The 24,276-nt window shown below is 40.8% G+C and overlaps 1 protein-coding gene across 6 annotated transcripts in view; it reads right to left on the bottom strand.

The window, feature by feature from the left end:
- The window catches only part of DPP4 (dipeptidyl peptidase 4), a 554,733-nt gene that overhangs the window by 137,789 nt on the left and 392,668 nt on the right, over window positions 1-24,276 (bottom strand). For all 6 annotated transcript variants that reach the window (XM_085645431.1, XM_085645429.1, XM_085645433.1 and 3 more), the window contains 3 exons: window positions 14,500-14,538; window positions 5,310-5,414; window positions 5,144-5,208 (listed from right to left, as the gene is read on the bottom strand). In XM_085645431.1, coding sequence (XP_085501557.1) covers window positions 5,144-5,208; window positions 5,310-5,414; window positions 14,500-14,538 — 209 coding nt within the window. The remainder of the gene's footprint in view (window positions 1-5,143; window positions 5,209-5,309; window positions 5,415-14,499; window positions 14,539-24,276) is intronic.

The following is a 24,276-nucleotide window of genomic DNA, read 5'->3' as shown; positions in this document are numbered from 1 at the left end:
TCTCTTCCTCTCTCTCTCTCTCTCTCCCACTCTCTTCCTCTCTGTCTCTCTCCCACTCTCTTCCTCTCTCTCTCTCTCTCCCACTCTCTTCCTCTCTCTCTCTCTCGCTCCCTCTCTTCCTCTCTCTCTCCTTCGCTCTCTCTCTGTCCTTTGATTTGCGCAGGACATACCTTCTCCTCATGATTTTTTGTCTTACAGGCTGTGACCTACGGATTGGCCCAAGGGGAGCCACAATGTGTCTTCATGTCATTTCTGTGTTTATTTTAATAAAGTTTGATTTGTTGCTTCGGAAATGAATGTGTGATGCTCATTTTTGTGACGACACATGCATGTCACCAGTTGTGATTCTGCAACATTATGCAGATAATTTTGTTTGTGATTGGGTGTAGCTGATGTGGGATGTCTTTGGTTGGGGGGGCCGGGAAGGGGGGATCCTAGGGGTAGTTGCGGCAGGTGTTGTTAACCTTTCGGGCTGCATGTTCAGTTGCCCGGGTGCATCTGTTGTTCTGCATGCGTGGCTCTGGGCTGTGCTCCCTTTTGTGGTGCAGGCAGTGGTCCGAACTTAGCACCAGGTCAGAGCAGGTGTTATTTTCATGCTGCTAACGTGCCTTATCGCCGGTTTTGTGTTCTTATTGCAGGTCTGTCTGGTCGTTGTGAATGTTGTGGAGTTGTGTTGTTGCAGCTTTTGGCTCGGGAACGCCTACTCTGCATTTCATTAGCGATATTTGCGGGGGTCATCCGTGGCGATGTTTTTTGCGGCTGCTATCACAGGTAAACTGGTGCTATGGGCTGTTAACACCAGCTTGTGAATGGGGCGATAAATTTAATGCAACTTTGGCTGCGATAAAGTGCCGTTAACTCAGCGATAGTTCCTTGTGAATATGCCCCTCAGAGCGGAGCCCTGGTTGCCCAGTCGCAAGGAGTGCTGCAGAGGGACTGACATCAGCAAGCATAACGATACATTATGTACACTTTGAAACCAATAAAAACCCACCCATCAGGGAATTTTCCAGCAGGATGCAGCTTGATAGTAAATTACAAAGGAGTGAGTTTTGATTCTGAGGCCAGGCACACATTATCTACTATTCAAGGTCACTCTGCCACCACTAGACAAGTGGGAGAAGGCCTATATGGAACAGGAAAGGTATGCACTAATAAGGACAGTGCATTCATTAGAGTAGTAAAACTCAGCTCCCAAGAAACATAATCTAGAGAATGCTCTTTCTTCAGAAAAGGCAAAAGAATTAGTTTTGATTATGATACAAAATGGCGCCCTTACACAAACTGGCGCCGCGAATGATAATTTACGTAAAACAATGCAGAAATATAATTTTTCATTCCAACATACACAAGCAGCTTTAAAAGTAACATTGCCTCAGCCTTCCTACACAGATCTCAAGACCAGCATATTTTAGTAATTTGCAAATCAGAACAAGCATTGATAAAGCCAATAGGTCTTGCATTTGAGAGAAGTAGTGGTGTTTTTGCCTTGTTCTACAGTAGTGTAGGTGTATAGTTAGTGTACTGGAGGTAGTCTGGTATCATTTGCATAATGCAGTCCTATTTCTTTGGACCTGCTGTCATGAACTGATGGAACTAGACCATTTATTTAGCATGTCATTCTTAAATGAACACATAAACACCAAATTTTAAATCAGGGGTCTCCAACCTTTTCTGTAGTGAGAGTTACTTCTGGTCAGTGAAAATGGTCATGAGCTACTAAAGGCCAAACAACTCACACATTTTTCCGAGAGACCCCCACACCCAGCTTCCTTTACTTTTAAGCTGAATTTCTCCGGCACCCATACAGTGGTTTGCACAAAATACTTAGAGTTCCTTTAAAACACTGATAGGAATGACTTTGGATTTATATTGTCACCATGCGTCAAGACCTTTCAATTAATAACATGATAGCCGCACCTTGGTGTTCATCAGGCAAGACATGGAAACACTTCCCAGTATGCCTCAAAGAGACAGCGCATGTGCTGTCTAGGCAAAACCTAAAAACTGTACCTTTAAATATAAGTCCTTTAGAGCTAGTGAGTTTTACCAATTGATTATTGTGGTGGTCTAGAGCTATGCGCAAGAAAGCTGAGGCAGTCAGCAGAATGTTTGCTTACACATCAAGATATTATTTTCCAAATAACCTCAACTAAATAATTTTCATGAACCAATTTTTAATGCTGTAAGTCTGTATTGCAGTATCAGAAGGAATTAAAGGAGCAAGGCAGGCAATGGTGTGCTCACAGTCCAAAACTATTTAGGGGGGTAGTAGGACAGGCGTGAAGTTTATTGAAAGCAGTCTATGCTCCTGAATCCATTTAGTCCGGTTACCACTGTGATAACGCAGTGTGTCTTAATCCTCTTCTGAATCCCATTCCTTAAATCATCTCATGGCAGAAGGTGGTAGAGGGTGCATCAGACTTGCTATTCCCACCCTGAGACGAAATGGGAAAGGGTGGGGAGCATCCTCGCTGATTGCCATACTGCCTCAGAAATTTAATGTGAAGCCTTATGTGCCCAGCTGGTGTTCAATGAATAAGATTGAAGGATATCACAGGGCGTGTGGCAGTGGAGCCTAAAAGGCGACCGAGGGCCAGAGCTGACAACCGGTGAACCCCAACCTCCTCCCTGGCAGACTTCAGAAATAGACACAAGACCTAGCTATTCGACAGAGACACAGTGCCCAGATACCCCTAGGGGTGACATTGTTGTGCTCTACAAATTCTGTTTGACTGATTTATTGATGTCATTTGAGATGTCATCAGTGATGTCACCAGTGATGTCACTGACCATATCATGAGTGATGTAATAGGTGAGGTAATAAGCAGTGCATTTTAGGGGTGTAAGTTATATTTAGCTCAGGTTAAATATAACTGCTGAATATCTCTGTTTTTTTTATGTGAAATCTGAACCTAAGTATAACAACCCTGTAACTTTACTTTTTTTTCAGTGAATTTCAAAAGTTGTTTTTACTCTATATCCTAACTATAATGTCCCTGAAGCCTTTGGTTCTTTCAGTAAATTTCTATGGGCTTTTTAATGCTATTTTCTAACTAATACCTCCCTGTAACCTTAGTTTTTTTTTTGTAAATTTCAAGGCTTTCTAATTTTATTTCCTAACTCTAACCTGCATCCTTTGAGAGTGGGTGTGTGAGTGGCTGTATAGGCCAGTAAGTGGGTGTGTGAATGGCTGAATGGGTCTGTGAGTGAATGTGTGTGGTTTTGAGGGTGTCTGATAGGGTCGGTGTGTGGCTGTATATGTCAGTGAGTCGGTGTGTGAATGGCTGTATGGGCCTGTGAGTGGGTGTGTGAGTTGCTGTATGGGTCGGTGACTGGGTGTGTGAGTGGCTGTATGGATCTGTGAGTGTGTTTGTTAGTGCCTGAGTGGGTCTGTCACTGGGTGTGTGAATGCCTAAGTGGGACTGTGAATGGGTGTGTGTGTGTCTGTGAGGGTCTGTGAGTGGGTATGTCAGTGTCTGTGTGGGTCTTGGCTGTGTAAGTGTCTTTGTGGGTCTGTGAGTGGGTTTGTGAGTGCCTGTATGGGTCTGTGAGTGGGTGCATGAATGTCTAAGTGGGTCTGCAGGTGGGATTCTGAGTTTCTGTGTGGGTCTGTGAGTGGGTGTGTGAGTGTCTGAGTGGGTCTCTGGGTATGTGAATGTGTGTGTGGGTCTGTCAGTGGGTGTGTGAGTGTCTGATTGACTATGTGAGTGGGTTTGTGAATGTCTGTGTGGGTCTGTGAATGGGTGTGTGAGTGCCTGTTTAGGTCTGTGAGTGAGTGTGTAAGTGCCTACATGGGTATGTGAGTGGGTCTGTGAGCAGCTGCATGGGTCTGTGAGTGGGTTTGTCAATGCTTACATAGGTCTGTGAGTGGGTGTCTGTCTGAGTCTGTGAGTGAGTGTGTGAGTGGGTGGGTCTGTGACTAGGTGTGTGAGTGCCTTTGTAGGTATGTGAGTGGGTGTATGAGTACCTTCATGGATATGTGAGTAGACCTGTTAGTGCCTGCATGGGTCTGTGAGTGGGTGTGTCAATGCCTGCATAGATCTGTGGTGGGTGTGTGAGTGCCTATGTGGGTCTGAGAGTGCTTGCATGGCTCTGAGTGGATGTGTGAATGCCTGTGTATGTCTGTGACTGGGTGCATGATTGCCGGTGGGGCTCTGTAAATGGGTGCGAGATTACCTGTGTGGGTGTCTGAGTGGGTCTGAATGTGTTTTTTTCCAAAGTGCATCGAGATTCATGATCTGTCACAGATTCACACGGGAGCTGCACTGAGCCTCCGGGGATCTGCAGATTCCCAAAGTGCAAAAAAAAACTGATATACCTAAATTTTGTATCCAACATAGGTCCTTCACACACTCCTCTAACACACCCATGGGGTCAGGATACCTCTACCCTGACCTCTTTAATCATTTTCCAGAAATATATTAAGTCACCATGACCATTCCCCGATACTTAAACTGGCAGCCACAACCTCCCGGTCAGGTCATGGTGAGCCAATCACCACGTTGCTGGTGGCGCCTGAGATCCACGGAGGGTCCTTGTCCCTACATATAAACTTTGGTTTTCCTTTAATAACTCTGCAACTATTGAACAGATTTAAACCAAATATGGTGTAATTCTGTACAGTAGTACGTGTTGTAGTTATGTTTAAACTCCTTATGGGAAATTGCATGGGAAACACATTTTTTTACCCCCCCCCTATTTTTCTCGGCCCCCACATGATGGATCACTCTGAAACTTTCCATGCAGAACTAGATATCTCATGCCACTTTTTTGCAAACAGTTCTTGAAGATTGGTCAGACAGCCCCGAAGTTATAAGCAAGTCAAAAAATGATTTTCCTGTATAAACTGGGTCCTAACTATAACTACCTACTGGCTGCCACTGCTCATTGAAAAATGATGATATCACCATGAGTCTCAGGATACTGTGAAGTGAAATTTGAAAAGTAAAGCTTTAACTCTTGTAAAGATTGAGGTTGCAGTTGAAATACACAGAAAGATATGGTAGCTGGTAAATGCTTTTTTAGAAAATATCCTAAGATATTTATTAAATTGCAAATAACTTATAAAATCAGATATTGGACTATGCACATATCTAAAAAATGAAGTCCAATAAAAATAAGGTCAATCTGAAATACTTACAAAAAGTCATCCGTTACAGTGGCAATCTTTGTTACTTCCCATTTTCCACTTGTAAGAGCTTCTTTCTGGAGAAAAGGTGTTTCAACAAGACAATAATGTGTGAGAAAGACCATGCACTTACATTTCAATAAAGAAAAAAAACAAACACAAAAAAAGAAATACTCACCTGGGGGATATTAAAATAGTGAATGTGCTTGTAGCCCTCTTTATCGCTTACAATTTTGTAGTAGGTTGAATTGTCTGATTTAAAATATGGACCTGAAGGTTGAAACTGAAAACATGCATATGTTATGTAAACAGGTTTTCTCAGGTAAGATATCATCACAGAAAGCAGTAATTAATATATAGTGTTTGCAACTACCTGGTCCACGTTGCTCTGTAAATATCTGCAACACCACATCTATCACTCAGTGCTCATTTTCAGATGGGTTTCTATTATAATGGTTTAGTTCTATTTCTTTTTATTCTATGATAGACATATTTGTGTCCATGTGTTTTTATACAGTAAGGAATATGAGAAACCTCATTAAGCAGTCAAGCATGTGAGTTAATAAGCAATATCATGTTTATAGTTAAAGCAAAACATGATACAATGTGCCTATGGTTGTAAGCAATGACTTCCTAAATTATTAGCTTTTAGCGGTTTACCTTGAAATGATCACCAATTCATGCAATGTTGTAAAATGTCTCACAAGCATTGTAGGTTTTGCAAATGGATTTCCTGAACAATAGTTATTTTTCTTTTGCCAAGTATTAGTTCTAACTGCCTTTTCATTTACAAAGAAATCTAACTGAACAATAGTTAAATGTAATATTTTGATTTTCATCCAATTCCTTCTCTGAAGGCATAGCAAGCATGACTTATGCATGTGTGATTTTGATCAAGACCAAACATAAAGGAATGCATATCTGTGAGTTGTTAAGAGTACAAAATGTGCTTTAGCCACTTCCCATTGCAATTTTTTGGGCAACTTCTAAGCTTGCACACTTGAACTAAGCATCAAGGGCAATTTGAGTCAAGAAGAAATGTTCGTGAAGCAATGAACCATGAAAAGTGAGATTTAAGTAATTAGTTTATCTGGTACACTGTAGTGCCATTGCTCCTACTAAAACATTCATTAACAAAAGTATAATAAAATCCCTGAGAATAATATTATGAGTATTGAAATGTTTGACCAATCTATGTACAGTACACCGTTTTCTAGAAACAGATTTTTACAACTGGATTTGATGCCATTTTTATGGTAACGAAAAAATGAATGGGGTGTTTCAGTGAATCTTGACAGATCAGGCTCCAATTTTTAAATCGCAGCTGCCAGGCTACAGTGGAAGACCTGGAGTCATGTTTGCCTGCTCACACTAGTTGACAGCACAGTTGTGCTGTATTCCATGGGTGACGTTTAACTATACATACTATGGCATTAAATGAAGATTCAATATGCCAATTAGGAGTTAGCCCATTTCAACAAGTTTTAAGGGTCAGATGAGAGTATTAGTTAGTTAATTGCAACATGTTTTAGGGGCCAGAGCACGTGTACTGTACTGGGACCTGATTAGCATTGTCACAGTGTCACAGTGCACAGAATCAAAATCCCAGCTGCATAAGTCCATAAAAAATGGGGGTGACATGCAAAAACAGGCACCTTCTCACATAATTATACTGAGAAAAATCAAAGGGAAGAGGTAGGAAAGCTTTCACAATTTTTATGAATGTGCTTAGAATCCTTAATATTTCCCTCTTTTCAAATATGACCACAGACAGTACTCAACACTACAAAGGAAGAACTTTCATCATTGACCATAACAGGAATAGTCCAGTAGCTGTCAACCCCATAAGGGCCATCCTTGTGAAGATAAAATTGCCTGCTTTTTAATAATTTTACAGAGATAGTACACACTGTATTTTTCCTTTGCTCTCTTATCCTGGCAAATACAGAGATAAATGTTCAAAGCCGCAAACATAAACTCAGAACTGAAATGCAGTCTCAAAATGCTACAGTAATTACAATAGGAATTGTTTCACAACTATATGTTATTGCAAGTGGATAACAATTATTATGTTGTTTTATGTATGTAAAACAATACATATATGATAAAATAAAAGAGTCTAAGACAACAATAAGTGAATTTACATTTAGTTTTTTTTCAAATTGAGGTTTTTATTACATTTGTAAAACTTACCTGTGCCCCAGAGCAAGAATGAGATTTTGTTTTACATTAAAAAAGCCAAGCACCTTTATGTTCACTGTTCATAACGCTAGTTTTCAAACAAGTATTACATTCAGTGTTGATTATAGAATTATGCCTGGCCAGTGTCTTTGACTAAGGGATTGTTAGGGAGTTAGAAATGTAAATATTGTACACTGATTCAGTCTACATATATCAAGTGTCATTGCAGAAAGGCAGAGGGGCAAGAATTTCAAGTAACGCATTAACCCTAGACATACTCGACGTGAGGGCATTTTATTCATCAATTTGCACACTTCGCAACGGTCATCATTGGTCAGTCTGGGCTGTAACATGGGCTTAACAGCGCTTCACATTTGAGACACTTTCCCGGTTAACAGCTTGTTGGGAACTGGACCTTGAGTCTTTGAGCTGTAATCCTGGTTCTCCACACACAAGGCAGTATCTTTCATGCACCACTGCATATCTTCCATCATGTAGTGACTTGGGGCCAGATGCACTTCTTACTGGGCATAAAATACTGGTTGCAATTTGCAACCAGTATTTTTTTGACCAATAAATATTTTTACAAACTGACGTATGTACTATTAAGTCAGCTCATTAAAAAACAGAAACAGACTGAGTCGCAAGTTAGCCTACCTCATTAATATTCATATGGTATATTCTAAATTGTGACTCAATCTGATTGACTAAAACGACAGTGATGGTGGCCTGCAAGGGTCAGCAGACACCATGTCTGTGATTGATTTTCAATAAAATGTAAACTTTTTAAGCAGCCCACTGTATTTAAAAAATAAAGTTTTAATAATGTTTTTAAAGCTTGTTTCAGAGTAGGCAGTGGGCCAGAAGAAGTTACCTATTTTTTCTACATTCACAGGGGGACCGCATTCACCTTTGTGAATGTATTACCACCTACTTTGAGGTGATAGTACATTTTCAATGTTTTCCACCGGATACCACTGGCAAAACATTAATACATAAGATATCAATCTGTTGAGTGGGCAAAACTTTTCCTACTCCTAGAATGAGATTGAGACATAGGAAACATCATTTCAACAGTCACAAATGCAAATAGAAGAGCTTGTGGCTGTTAAAATGCTTCATAAATCTGGGCCTAAGTCACTAAAAACCAAAATATGAAAAAAGACATTGCTGTGCTCTGTTTCAGCTCCACAGCTTGAGAAACATTGTGCGCCACAAAATATTACCACTGGGTGCTTATGTATTTTTCCAACTATACATGTGATAAAATCACCCTACCATACATTATAAGGATATTGCAAATCACAGAGGCGCTCCACTACTGTAGCGAGCAACAAGACCAAATACTAATTTCCTTTAGGTCCTGGAACTCCTAAGTATCTTGCAATATCGTTTTAATGTATAGGAGGCAGTATTTTTTTAGCTATAATACATGAGCACACTATCACTGTTCCAACAAAAGCATAAATCCTTGGTGTCTTGCTCCTTCATATGAAAAATGTGATAAGATTGCAGATATTGCAAAAGAATACAAGTGGACTTTATAGTGGGAAATTTAACACCATACACCACTTAGTAATTTGTCACAAAAACATTAGTTTAATGTAAGTCAGGCAAAAGAAAAAGGCTATTGCTCATCAAGAGTAGTAAAAGGCAGAGAGAATATTTATTTCCTGTAATATAATGTGTGAACAAAGATCCACATGCTGCCAAAAATATCTCTTTTTTGCTGAGCACTGATAATTTTAGAAACAAAATATCATAAACATAAAAAGTCAGTTCTCATTTTCTTTGTTTAAACTGTCACTACAATGATGCCCATGACCATTCTTTCACCTTGGTTGCTGGGTCTGGCATTCTGTATTATGACATCACATCTTAAACGTAAAAGGTTGCTACATTTCAGCAGCTATGTCATTTTTGACTAGAGACTTCACATCCCAACTGAATTGTAATAGTGATTACAGTTACAACAGCTGCATAATTTACTGACTATAGGCATTTAGAGATATCACAACTCAAGAATAATAATGAAATTAGAGACAGTTTTTTATGCTGAAATTGAAGGCTGCTTTGAATGAAAGCTTAATTCTGATGAAAGACATAGCTTGTAATATGAACTTTTTGCATGCGACTTCGCGGAAGAGGCATGTATTAAAGGTACATAAATCTAGCCTATTTACGATTAATCTGTATATTGCATTAACAGATCTATATGTTTTTAAAGATATTCCAGTGGTGCAACATCCATTATATATGAATATGTCTTAATTACTGTGATTTTCATAGTTTCAACCCACTGCTAGATGTAGTAAATACCCTTATCAGATAATAATAATACAACATTCTACACATATGTTTCACTCAGACTTATTCAGACTCTGGCAGAGCTGGCTCTCTCTATCTCATAATTAACATTTTCAGTCTTTACAGATTAGAGACTCTAAACATTACTATTTCAAAGTTCTAATAGCATATGTACTATTAAAGCAGTGTGCATGAGGTTTACGAACATGAGAATGACGAGTAACTGCTGCTGGTAACAGTTAACAGCAAAAACAATGTCTACCCAATTATGTACAAATAGTGCAACAGAAACTTTGGAGCAAAGGGCCATCCATTGCACATTGAGTATGTTTTGAGACAATAAAAATGCTGTAAAACGCCAGCCGTGGACTTTTTTTTTTTTTTAAATCATTCCTAAAGTGCAATATAAAGAATTCAGGAAATATTGATATTATATATTCACATGAACTTTCCCTTAGCAGCTACAAGGCACTGTGCCATGTTTAAGGATGCGTTTCAGAGTGAATACCCTGAGAATGGAGAACTCTCTAGTAGAAATACCCCTCACATCATTATAGCAGTGGTTGCCCATCCATTGTTGACACTGGAGTTTTGCCCCTCCAATGGTAATATCAGCCTTGCCTAGTACCATACATCAGGAGTTAAACTAACATATTTTAAGGCTAGAATCAGAATCATGCATTTTATAGCTCCTAGTGCCATTATAAGAGAGTATGCACACTTCATGCTCCAGCTTAGCCAGTCGCAGTTATGATTGTCATCTCATTGCTGACTCAGCTGGGCCTGGAGTGTTAATTTTTGCTAGGTTTTTGGCTGCCTTCTATTTCGAACCAACCTTAAAAACTCTAAACTAGAAATTATGTTAAGGACATTAGGATCATGGCTCCAGCATGTGGATCTCTTTTGGTGGAAAGTTGCATGGCTTAGTAGCAGCCATGGGGGAGGAGGATAATGAAGTTGCCATTTTCAACAAACTACTTTTATAAGGAATAGTTCCCCTGGCAGTGTCATTCAAAGTCTAAACTTTACTTGATTAATATATGAGTTGTCTGTAACTGACTGTGCACTCACTTCAGTTGCCATCTTTACAAATAGTTCATTATGCCCTCAGCGGTCACAGGCATCACCTCCAAGCAGCACCAATGGCAGTGTGACTGTGCTTCGAGCTGTGTCTGCCATCAGTGTGAGAAAACGGCCTGTAGAGCTGCATTCTGGGGAGTACATTCGTCAAGGGCTGCATACAGTCTGAGCCTCCGATCCAAGATGCTTTCTGTTGGTCCTCTCACGAACCAGTACATCAGCGTCATTGCATGGATTGGAATCGGTGCATTACCCCTGTAACGTGACCCGAACGTGCGCATCGCATCTGCTGTATGGATCGACCTGATGCATCGCCTTTGGAACCAGCCTGTGTGACGCTCTACCCCGGGTCTTTGTAACTCCTTTGACAACAGCCTTGATGACGAGAACTACGCATCACAGCCCCTGCGGTCATCGGAGCCAACGCATTGCCACTATTGCACAGTCCAGTGCATAGTCATCATTGCGAGGATCGATGCTGACGCATCACTTTGGCTGCACCGCTCATCTTCTCCGACGTCGACACAGTCAGGATCTTGGCACTTTTGTTCAGTGGGCCTAGCTTCTAACAAATCATCCAATTTTTTTACTCTCTCAGTTTGCCTTAGCTGATCTTATTGCAGCCTTGTATTCGATTCTCAACTCCCTAATCTTCTACCTCCTTTTTTAATGCCAAACGAATCATCCCATTTTTTTACTCACCCAGTTTGACTTAGCTGATCTTATTGCAGCCTTGTACTTGCTTGATTCTCAACTCCCTAATCTTATACGTCCTTGTTTAATGCATACCCATATTGTTGTTTGCCTCCCTGCACTCTGGTGAGAAAGAGACAATCAATTTGCCATTCACATGGGCCTGCGTGAAAGTTTGACCAAAAAATCTTTAAGCCCAGCAAATAAATTAGGGTGTTCAACTATAATTCTCTCATAGTTCCCTAAGCTCTTGAGCATCAGCCATTTGGGCAACCACTTTGGCATAGATATCCAAAACCACTTCGGGAGAAGGAAAAACGGATTCCCACTTCACATTTCTATGATTGTTATTCACCTCCAACTCATACCCTCAACGCTGAGTAGATGTCTCTGTAACACATGGCAAGAGATCCCTCACAGCTAAAATCAGTGGGTTATGGTCACTCTCTTCCCTATCTCCACTATCATATCCTACATGAATCACCATATCCTAATATGCAGAATGATGTAATCAATTTGGCTAGTGTATGTCCCTCTCCAAAAGGTGGGGGTGAGGGACACATCGGAGGAGGACCGGCCATTACATGCAGACTGTGTGTAAGGGATAAATCCACCATTTGGAGAGCAGCCCAGGAAAGATTACTCCTTGCAGGGGATGTTAACTTGAGAATTCCCCACAATATGTCTGCTTAAATTCTGCTAAGATACTGTTGGGTTTATATGGTAAGTTCAAGTCACCTGCCAAAATGACGTGGTGGGTTTCGCTATAGGGAGATAAGATGTCATCCAATAAGTGGATAGAGTAAGATTCCTTCTGGTTACCAGAACTCCTGTCATAGATTTAATTAACAAAAGGTATATTCCTTTTGATGATGTAACAATCAGTCCTTGGATGTCAGTTGACACAAGTGGGAGTTTTACTATGGAGAAAGACAATGCAATATTCAATCAGATGAGAATGCCACCCACTGGAGACCTTATTGAGAGGACACAATAACTATTGAATTTACTTCTGTGAAAGTTTTCAGTAGCCCATGTCTCCTGTAAAAGACAAATCTCTTCACCATCAATGGATTGATCCTACTCCATATCACCTAGTTTAGAATTTATTCCAGCACTATTCCAACTAAGGATAGCTGTAGCTATTGGTATCATTGCCAATGAAGAGGGGAAAGTGGCTGCATCTACTGGCCCTGTATCAGCTAATGGAGAATAAACCAAGTTGACTCCAGTCACATGTGCACCAACTACAAGTGCCTAATGGAAGACTGAGGAACCAATCCAAAGTTTGGCGGTCCTGTAGCAGAATCATTTTGCTAGTAACCAATATAGGGTAACCACAAGCCAAATGAACTGCAGTAATGGAGTGTAGAGAGAATCAAGGGAGCACTGAGTCTTTCATTAAAAACAAGTCAAACAGCTTTAGGCAACATAGGAAAAAGACCCGAGGTAAAACTAGTAATCCCCGGGTCAAAGCAAGGACTCCAAGTGAAAGATAGCCATGACAAAACATGGCGTGTTGGAGGCAAATGGCACTAAGTAAAAAACACAAGGTTTCCTGAAAGAAGTAGCCAAACATGGAGGCTCACAGAAATATTGAGATAATCACCCATTGAATGGCTAATAATGCTTTACACCACACTCCATTGCTTACTGAGTGCATATCAACTGAAATGAAATGCTTTACACATATGCACATATAATACTCAATATAAGTATAATATATGTGCACTAAATACATAGCTATATGCAATGCAATAATAAAAATGTGAGTTAGATCAGCTCATGCCTTAATCTTGTTATGATTAGACTTTGGCAATGATGTTCTAACAAGCCTACCAGAAACCAGGTACTACCTTCTGAAAGGTGTTCTCCACTTCCCAAACTGAATTTTCTCTTCCTGCAAGAGGTATGATTATATCACCTTGACTGTATTCAATCTGTATTGGCTACCCATTGAGACAAAAGTTACATTTAAACTGGGTTGCCTAAGCTCCAAAGGAAGATATCTTAACTAACCCTCACTACCTCTAAAACCTCCTATAATTACCAAGAGGCTAGGGAGGCCTCAGAAGGGAAGGTAGCTTTCTACTACGGATCACAAGCTTCAGAGAAACATAAGCACACCATCAATACTTTACAGGAGTTGGAACTCTCCTGCAGAGGTCTCTCCCAGCAACTCTCACAAAACTGCCTTACTGTTGTTCTGCCAGCACCTAAAGACTGACCTATTCAGATTCCATGTAACTCTAATATTTAATTGTCCTCTCAACTATCCTGTCCCAGCTGATAATCTTACACTTTGTGTATACACCTTGTCTATAAGGGCTGTGCTGTAACAGCGCTTCTATCCAACTATTATCCTCTGTCTTGACTCTATAGGTCACTCTTTATAGCAATGGTCTATCCCATCAATCAACCACCTCATTCAACTATCAGCCAGTGAGTATATCAGTTCCAACCCTGGTCATCTATGCCATGTTCCTAGGCATCATGCATTTGTACTTGTGATTAGTTAAGACCATTCTTAGCTTAGTCCTCAATAACCTCTCTAAAGCATCACCTATCTTACTGTCTTTACATTATCAGATTTTCTTCTGCTTACCTGGACTCTCACAGTATGAATTATAATGGAATTGGGCGATTTTGCACACATTGATTATTTGATTGACTAAAAGTGTTTACAGTTATTTGATGTTTCATTGTAATAGTCAACTGTTTAATGTAAAGCACCTACATACTTCACAGTGAATGAGTGTTACATAAAACTGTTAAATATATAAATAAACAAATGAATAAACAGACCAAAAATTGCTAATCAGGTGGTCAAGATCATGTGTGTCCTTTACCAGAGCAGTAGAAATTATAAAATAATATTGATGGAGGTTTTATCAAACTAGTTATTAAACAAATCACTCATTTCTGCTGTTTAAACAAGACTTCTCAAGACAGGACAAATAGCCCAATGCAGTAAAGCCAATGCAACTTTCAAAACATTATCCACACTTGAGGCAAATGATATAGTGTGTTATTTCAAGTCAAGAGAAAAACATATTGGCATCAGATAATCATTATTAAAAATACATTTTATCAAAAGTCAAACTTACATTTCCAACCCAGCCAGTCGTGCTTTCTTCTCTGATTGTCTATTGAATAATAAAACAAAGCATGTGTTTTAAATTTGGTGCAATAGATAATTAACTATCACAATTATAATTAAATTAAATTGATAAATGGAATGAAAATCCCATAAGCAAAACAATCATTCTTTTATTCATGATTTTCCTATCTACGATCCTTTGGCAAAGTAAATCACCTAAAACACACAGTGCGGTGGATCTAGCTTTATAGTATTTCCAGGTTGCCCAATAATCAAACAGATTAGTGGAAACGTTTCAACATCCTTTGGACAGATCAAGGGCCTGATTTATAGTTTAGCAGATGTGTCAGACATCCAATCCTCTTGCCACAAGCACATCCTAAGCACTTGCAATAAGGAGAACAGGATATCCGTTATGTTTGCTATTGAGTAACTTGTCACCAAACTCTAAACCAGGCCCTTAGTTTTTAATACTTCCATTAGAGTTAACAAGTGATCCATTTTCCCAGAATTTTGCGGTAAGTTATTCCAAAGCACTGTTCTGCACACAAAAAACTATTTGCTTCAAGTTTGTTTAATAAAATAACAGTACTACCTTCAAAGTGGGTTTCCGAGACATTATTTATAGCTTGGAACAAACCCAGACTATTTTAGCAATTCGGTATATTGGGCCTTTATTATGCACTGCAGTGTACACCAGGGTCCAGCCTTTAAATATGAGTCTGGGTTCAATGCTAATTTCCAACTTTACAGCAGCATGTTGCAATAACAGCAGTTAATAAAGAGAGCACTATTAATGACTTTACAATGGGTATGACAATTTTCTAAATTGGTTTTTAAATTGGGGTATCACTACTGAATATAATGCATCCAAAGCAACAAAAAAGGTATTATTTACAAACGAATGAAGTGTGAAAGCCAGAGGACATTATCACAATAATACAGCTTTTCATTTGACACAGTAGGGTCCAATGAAGCACTAAAGCATATTATCTTTATAAACCACCTTTGAAATACATTACAAGACAATTTTCAAGATTGCCTATGATCTTGGAGAACCAACAGTTAGAAACCCTATCTCAATAACATTAAAACAGAAAACACTGTCAGTTTTACTACACTCTGAACTTGTCCAAGTACCGGGTTGATCTTCAAATTCAAATGTGACCTTGTAGCTCCAGAAATTGTGTGCCCACATTTATAAGAACAAGCAAGACAACTCTCTGGTCTAGAAAAAAGTTCACAATTAGTTGGAGGCAGGTGATTGGGTATGATTTATCTTCTTTTAACTTTTTGATCCATGTCCTGCCATAGAACACGCTTAGCTTCCTCGAGACTAAACATGCATATGTAATGTCTTTGATGCCAATCAAACAACAGGAGTGTTCCAATTAGCCACAACAACATCCATGAACATTTATTCACAGCATACATTGCAGTGTCAGTTGGTTGAATTCCGTTTTTTTTGTTGCAAAATACAACCAACTACTAAGGAAACAGAAAATAAGTTGAAAAATGTATTCTTGTAAAAGGTTTCAAAACCACATCTTCTAAAAGCTGATCAGACCTGAAGGCTATTAAAGCTTATTTCATACTATGAATAGAACACAAAGATAAAAACAGATGGGAGGAGCCAATCTGAACTGGACCTAAATTTGGACAGGTATTGCAACTGTGTATTGTTAATGAAACTGCTAAGGTCTTGGTTATGAGTGGCCCATTAAAATGCAACTTCTCCATTATATGTAATCAGATGCAACTTGACAGGGTTTAATAAGAGGAATGGCTCAGTATTTATCAAAACTAATGAATTATATTGCCTTAAGCATCAAACAGACATTTATTTACCCAAACATTTAGAACAGGTGAATACTGCAACAGAGAAATTCTGAACACCTTATTGCCAATATTGTTGAGTGCAATAGCTATTGCATCCAGGATTTTTTTTTTTTTTTAAAGCCAAACATTTTGGACTATCTATATCTGTCTACTATAATAATTCCAGATTTGTAAAGCGTGACTTATCACCCCTCAGGGGGTTTAAGTGCTGGGGATCGTCAAGGAGAATAAGTGAGCTATTGTCCATAGTCACATGATGCTGAGCTGAGCTGCCGCCGTGGATTGAAGCAGCTCGGGAGTCAGCTGCTCTGGCCACTGCACCACACCTCTCCCTCTAGAGATTTCCTCATTAGTACCAACTGGGCTTCTGGAAAAATTCATTACAAAGTCATGCATATCATACAACCGATTCACCAGCCGATATTGTTGGACAGCATATATGCCACAAACACTGAACAAGACAGTTTATGGGACCACCTGACAGGAGTTCTAGCCCAATTTGCATCTATACCATGGATACTGGGGGGCGATTATAACTGCGTATCGAATCTTGCACTAGATTGCTCCCACCCTCCACCTGAACACTCGCCTGCTTACAAGCAAACGGAACATAATCAAACATGGGTAGCACATTGGGCACTCAGGGATGCATGGAGGGATTGCCACCCACAGGACAGACTATACTCATTCCACTCCATCCCACACAATCTGCGAGTGAGACTGGATAGATTCCTATGCACAACACTGTTAATCCCCAAAATTCAATATGTAGATTACCTAGGACGGGTCCTATCTGACCACGACACCCATATTTTAAGACTACACTGGAGACCCGCCCACCTCCGGTTCCCACATGGAGATTGCCACGGGACTGCCTGACAGACCAGGTTTTTAAACACAACCAGCGACACAGCATACAGGAATACTTCTCTATAAATGAAGGAACAGCGACATCCAAATTTATTGAATGGGATGCATTCAAGGTAGTAGTCCGAGGAGAATGCATAAAACAAATAGCAGGGGTAAAGAGGACACTGGATCGCGCAATGACACAAGCTGAACAGACATTAGCAACCATGACAAAAAAGACAATGCGGGTAGGGCTACCATACCTCAGGTAGCGGAAGCAACCGCAGCCACGGACTTACGGAAATACAACTTCAGAGCAAAGGCAACCAGAGTACATAAAGAGAGGGATAAAACAGGAACACTGCTTGCATGGCTAGCCCGACAGGATACTGACATCAAACCCATTACAGAAATACTCAACCTCACTGATACCCTGGTGAGCTCCCAGGTAGAGATACTCCAAACATTCCAACAGTACTACGCAAGCGTATATAGAAGCCAGACACAGGCTGGGCAGGAAGGAGTAAACAAGTTTCTTGACCCATTGACATTGCCACAAATAGAAGCGGCAGAGAAAAAAGCACTAGACACAGAGATCTGATCTACAGGCATTACCCATGCAATCCGTGCCCTAGCCCGTAACAAAGCACCGGGGCTGAATGGTCACCCCCTGGAGTATTACGCAACCGTCTCCCCCAGCTGGTCCCCCACCTCGTGGAGATGTTTGCAGACGTGCTGAAGAAGGGTGAGCTTCCGGGATCCCTTAGAGAGTCAGTCTTAGTTACATTCCTGAAACCAAACCGGGACCCACAACAGCTGGCTTCATGTCACCCCATCACATTGCTATCCGCTGACTGTAAGATACTGGGGAAGTTTTTGGCGGACCGATACATGCAAATCCTGCGACCACTAGTCCACCCAGACCAATGCGGATTTGTCCCCGGTAGGAACACTTCCCACAACCTGCGCCAGTTATTCCATTTACAGGATCAGGTGAGGACCACGTTCCCCAGAGTGGCCTGTCTCATTTTAGATCTCGTGAAGGCCTTTGACACCCTTATAGCGCCAAACCTGTTCATGGTCTTGCAACACACAGGGATAGGCAGGACACTTTTAGCATATACACTCCTCTTATACACTAAACTTACCTGGTGAGTTGGCATGGGATGGTACATATCGGAGGAGTTCCTAGTGGAGAGAGGCACGAGACAAGGCTGTCCATTCTCACCCTTACTGTTCGCCCTAGCGGTAAAGCCCCTTGCTACACCAGGACAGGGAGGAATGGGGCATCCCTATTGCGAACACCACACATAGTGTCTCCATGTACGTGGATGATCTTTTAATATATGTACGGGACATCACCGCAGATCTGACGTCCATAGGGACGACACTAGCAGAATTTGCAGAGGCATCTGGGCTCAGAGTGAATTGGGATAAGTCCACAGTCTACCCGCTGCACCCGGACCTTCCCCCTCAGTATGTCCAGATAGGGTAGCAGAGTATAGCATGGAATACGAGTGCCCCCCGATACCTTGGGGTTCGCCTATATCACTCTCCTTCTGACCTGTTCAAAGTCAATCACTTTAAGGCACTGGCCGGGATCAGGTCGGCAGTAGGCTTCTGGAAGACCCTTCCCTTAGCCCCGATAGGACGTGTAGCCATAGCAAAGATGATCATGGTCCCACGTCTCTTGTATCACTTTACAAACATACCGGTCATCCCGCCCGAGCCTTCTTCAAGGACTTAGACTCGTTACTCAGCTCACTAATCTGGGGAGCGAGCAGACACAGAATAGCACTGGCCAAGCACCAACTGCCCACCACTCAGGGAGATTAGGTGCACCCTCCTTCGAGTCCTACTTCCTGGTGGCACAACTACAGTGGCTATCCTATTGGACGGCGGGCAGGTACATGGGGGAGACCCACACAGTAACAGGCCCCACACCCACACCAGAACTCTGCCGTTTGTTACTACCCGGCACTAAACCACGACGCATTCACCCAATACAGGTATCGGTGGCTTGCAAAGGATACACAGAATGTCCGTGGGGGTGCCTTTATATTCCCCTTTATTGCCGTTAGCGGGCTGGCCCAGATGAGAGGAGTATTACACGACCAATATGCTCCGAATATGGACAGGGCACTCCCTCACGGAGATAGAATCGAGGACGGACAGCTTCGACCATTTCACCAGCTAGTGGAAGAATACGACCTTCCACCTGGCCAAATTTTACTCCACAGACAAATCATAGAAAGTTACCGTTCAATACATGATCTGACAGAGGGAGAACCAACAACACACCTGGTCCTTCACGCAATCATGCACATGGGGGCAGGTCGTCACTTGGTCACATGGCTTTATAAAGCCATACGGGAGCTTCTCAATAAACCATTGGCCCCGCTGCGGGAAAAGTGGGAGGATGAGCTAGGGCGCCAGCTACACAACAGGGAATGGGAGCAAGGGCTCGAATATCCCAAAAAGGTTTCCTGAAACGCACACTTTAAGAACATAAAGTACTACATTCTACACAGAGTGTATCAAACACTAGCGCGACTCGAGCGCTTTTATCCACCCACTCAGTTCCTCTGCCCCAGATGTCAAATACTGGATGCGGACTTCTACCATATGTTCTGGGCCTGCCCCACAATAGGTCCATACTGGCACACGGTCCACGAGACACTTAGGGAACATGGATACATGGGAGGCCTGCGCACTTGGAATTTTCCGGAGACGAAAACAGGACAAAGTACCAATTTGTTTCGCCTCACTAGCCACACTATTAGCAAAGAGAGGCATAGCTATGCACTGGCGAGCAGCTGGGGGACCCCCGATAGCAGCCTGGGTGGGAGCAGTGAATAAATGGGCAGCTGCGGAGGAAGAAACGCTCCGGGAGGAGAAGGTAAAGGGGATACGTAAACACTCTATATCTTTTGGAGTAGACCCTCTTGCTACATCAATTGAAACAGCAAACAATACCAGACAATTCGGACACCCCACCACAAACCCCGATAAACCCGCAACCACAGACCCAGATTGATAGCACACACGATGGTTCCCACCCAACAGCAAGTACATAACAGGGCACAACAAGACATTCATCCCCTTACTATGCCAATCAGATAGATGGTGATGACAAGGCAGGTTCCCGACCCACTGACACTACACACAAGTATAAGAAAGACATGCAGTAGCCTCGAAACCCCGTCTGACTCATATACCCCGAAATATAAGAACATTACCCCAGTTAAACCTCCCCAGTTAGTAATTCCATATCATAACCAGTAGTTAATACACTGGCAAACAAAAGGGAAGGAGATATTTCCGTATGCGAAAGGACATACAAAGTTGAGTGACATCGTATGTAGCGGCACTTACATTGTGTATCCCAAAACTCTCAAACTGGAGACGTGACCACGGTTCCGCAGATCGGAAGCACGTGTAACAATGTAAATTTACATGTACATTCATGCAATGTGATTCTCATATGAAAACGTTAATAAAAATACTAGGAATAAAAAAATCATACAACGGATTCACATTCCATGGTTTACTGTGGGCATCGAAGGAGTTGTGATTCACAGTCCATGGTTTACTGTGGGCATCGAAGGAGTTGTGCTCTGAGTAGTGCAGTATAACATACTAATAAAATATTTCATAATTAAATCTGATTATGAGAGATTTTATTTTGAGTAGATGTTTCATCAAACAATATAATGACATCTGAATCCTCCTAAGAAAAAAAGAAAAAGAACATGGGACAGTCGTCGTCCATTTAATTCGAAGACCACTTAGGTTCTAAGCATTACCAGTGTTCCCAACAAGCATGTTAAAGAGACTAATCTTGTGCCTCATTATAAAAATGAATGGTGCAATACTGCTGAGCATGCACTGGAGTTAACAGGGGACTAGCAGTGTATATTTCTATTATGGCAAGCTCCTTGGAAATTAATCCCGCCTAGTTTCACAACTGGATCTGTGACACCTTTTCGGATTATAGTACAGGCCGGGTAGGAGGAAAACAGCTGAGTATAAGATCATTAGTTTGCTTTGCTTTTTTCCCACAGTTTTCAAGGGAAGGCAGTGGTCCTTACCAATTCCCAAAAAGTGGAGGGAAAGTCTTCGGTCTGTGTCTACAAAAATGGGACCATCGTATTCCCTCCAACAGATGGAAGGGACTGAACGCCCAATCTCTAACTCAGTTGGGTCATACATATGAAGCATTCCAGTAAATCTCTGAGAAGAAAAGACATGGATGGGCAGTGAAATGGTCAAGTGCTCCATTATTCTATCAACAAGAAAATGTATTTTGCTTTTGGTGGGTGTGGGCATTCTTGCCAGGTTAGTGGAGGGATGTCATCTCCTTACTTTGTGAAGAAAAAAACACTCTAGCTAGAGATCCCTGTAGGCTCTCTTTTGTGAATCAGGTCACTGCCACAGTGACTTGCTTCACAATGTTGAACATTTGTGCAGCATGACCTATGTTATGTGCACAGCTCCACCACCCATACTGCCTTTGATGGCTCATACTGCCAACACACAGTTTCTCTTTCTCTATTGTATGGCTGTCTGGGAGGGATAGACAAAGGCCAACGACACCTAGTCATGTGACCCAGGAAACAGGCTGCATGCACCAAATGGTTAGGATAAGAAAATTCCAGCTTTCTAAAAGTGGCCACCAAAAATGAGATTTCTACCTACTCTTAAACAAAAGTTATTACTTATTAAATGTAAGTAAGAAACCCAAGGTTATGTTATGGGAGAGGTATGTCTCACAATAGTGAAAACCAAAGTTGTCAATCTTTCACTACTAGGACATGTAAAACTCCAAAGTGATTACAGTGCTCCCTTTCATATGGGCTGCTTAGGGCATACTCATGAGTGACTTATTTGTATTGAAATGGAGTTTGAGGCTTTGCAAAAGTTTTATATTGTCACAGAAAATTGATAGTTTAAGTGCACACAGGCTGCAATAGCAAGCCTGGGACATATATTGACTGGCCACTTAAGTGGGTTGCACAATAAATGCTGCAAGCCTACTAGTAGCATTTGATATTCCAGCCCTGGGTATATGGTATACCACTTTATTAGGGAATAATAAGTAAATTAAATATGCCACTCATACGTAAAATAATGTTACCATGTTTTAGGGAGTGTGCACAGGCACTTTAGTATTGGTGAACAGTGGTAAGGTGCACAGAGTCCTAAGGTCAACAAAGACAAATTTTGAAAAAATACGAGGTGAGTAGGCAGAAATGTTTGGCGGAAGGCCACCCTAAGGCAGACAGGTCTAACAAGAAGTAATTGGACTTCGCCAGGGTAAGTAACTGGTGTGGCTTGACTGCAGCCATCATGAGTACATCAAAGAATTTATCGGTTTTATAAGTTAGCACCATCATGTAATTCAACCTAATACTAGCCAATTACATTGGCTATAGGGCTAATTGGCCAGATTGGAACCTCAGCACTCTGATTAATGAGGACTGTCTATGCCACTAATCCAAGGGTAACCAACAGCATTCATCTCACCTAAACCAAGGCTGAAAACATCAAACAACCAAAGAAAATTGTGCATTTCTTTTCCTCTAGTGCCTACCCCATTGAAAAGTATGGATTTAAAGAGAAGATGTTCTGCTGAAACCAAGAAACCTGCTCAACATATCTTAGAGAATTTGGTGAGTGTTTACAAGAAAAATTTAAGATAAACAAAATAAAAGGCACTACAACAATGGGCCTTTTAAAGTTATTCATAGTTTTCCGGTAATTGAATCCACCGTAATAGGAAGGCAACTCATAATGAAGGACTAAATTCTAAATGGGTTCTAAAAATGTTACATTATTTGAGGCTCTATTCTACAGCAAACATTCCACCTTCCTTTTGGATGATCTGGTGGTACCTTTTGGAGGAAATAGCTTTAGGATACAAATTCTTGCAGCTTCACATTGACCGCACATATCCACCAGTTTTCCTTCAGTCTTGAAGGCTGGCATTGCACCATCTCTGATTAAAAAGATTAACCGAGCAATATTAACTGGGTATATGGATGTGATAAATGTTCTACTCAGAGTCTGAAAACACAATAGTGTCATACATTTTTTGCAATCAATAATTATCCACAGGAGTGGCAAACGTCTGCTAGATATACTTGTTAGGATATAATAGCCATTTTTGTTGATTTTAAGTTTGTCAAACATTTTGTGAGATACTCAAAGGCTGTGCTGATTTTGGGTGTGAGTCTAGTAGAATAACCCTTCTTTGTCAGATGGAGGGACTGTAAATTAGTGAAATAGTAAATATATGTTCTGGCTTTAACATGAGCCGCTGATTGAGAAGTAGAAACCCTGTAAATTGATGCAACACTGGAGCCCACACTATTGCACAGAGAATAGGGTACTATATCAGTTTAAATAGAGAAAGTACAAATTATTAGTTCAAATTAACACAAGCAAATTTCTTTGCCTCTTCATGATTTACTGAGAGCATTCTAACAATGAATGTAGAGGATCCTGACCCTTTCTTTGTCATAGATCATCTTCTTTTTTTTTTAAACTCTTTTTATTATGCGTCATAGATTATCTTCAACAGCTTGTACATTTTTTCTGCCTAAAATTTGTAGATATTGATGCTAGTAATCTATCTTATTTATAAGATACGAATAGTCTGGTTTCAATACAAGAAGCTACAAGGAATAGGAAACGTTATGCATACTTAGATTATAGAGGTCAACTTAAAGTCATTGTCATGTTTTTAAAGATGATTGCCTATTAAGCTAGGAGCTCTTTTTGCTCAATTTTGGGTGTTTTTCCAGGCAAAATTTGAAACAACTGTCAGAACTAATTAATTGCACCATACTATCTCTACCTATCTAACTCACACTATATCCAAGGTGTTGTCCTCTCCTAGTTGGAAGACAAGTTTCATCCTCTGTTAAAGAAGAAATCTCTTATGTCAATAAAACTCTGCAACTTCACGCTTTTCTCCAACCTATACAACTGAGGGAACATTATAGCAAGATTATTGCAGCATTTTCCCACTGTACATCACTTCTTTGATCATTGTCAAGGTCAACTTTAGACCAGCAACTTTGTGGTTCTGATG

This window comes from Triturus cristatus, chromosome 3_1, assembly GCF_964204655.1.
Source record: "Triturus cristatus chromosome 3_1, aTriCri1.1, whole genome shotgun sequence".
NCBI classification, from domain to species: Eukaryota; Metazoa; Chordata; class Amphibia; order Caudata; family Salamandridae; genus Triturus; species Triturus cristatus.
The sequence above is the reverse complement of the archived record's forward strand: the minus strand, read 5'-3'. Positions and strand labels throughout refer to the sequence as shown.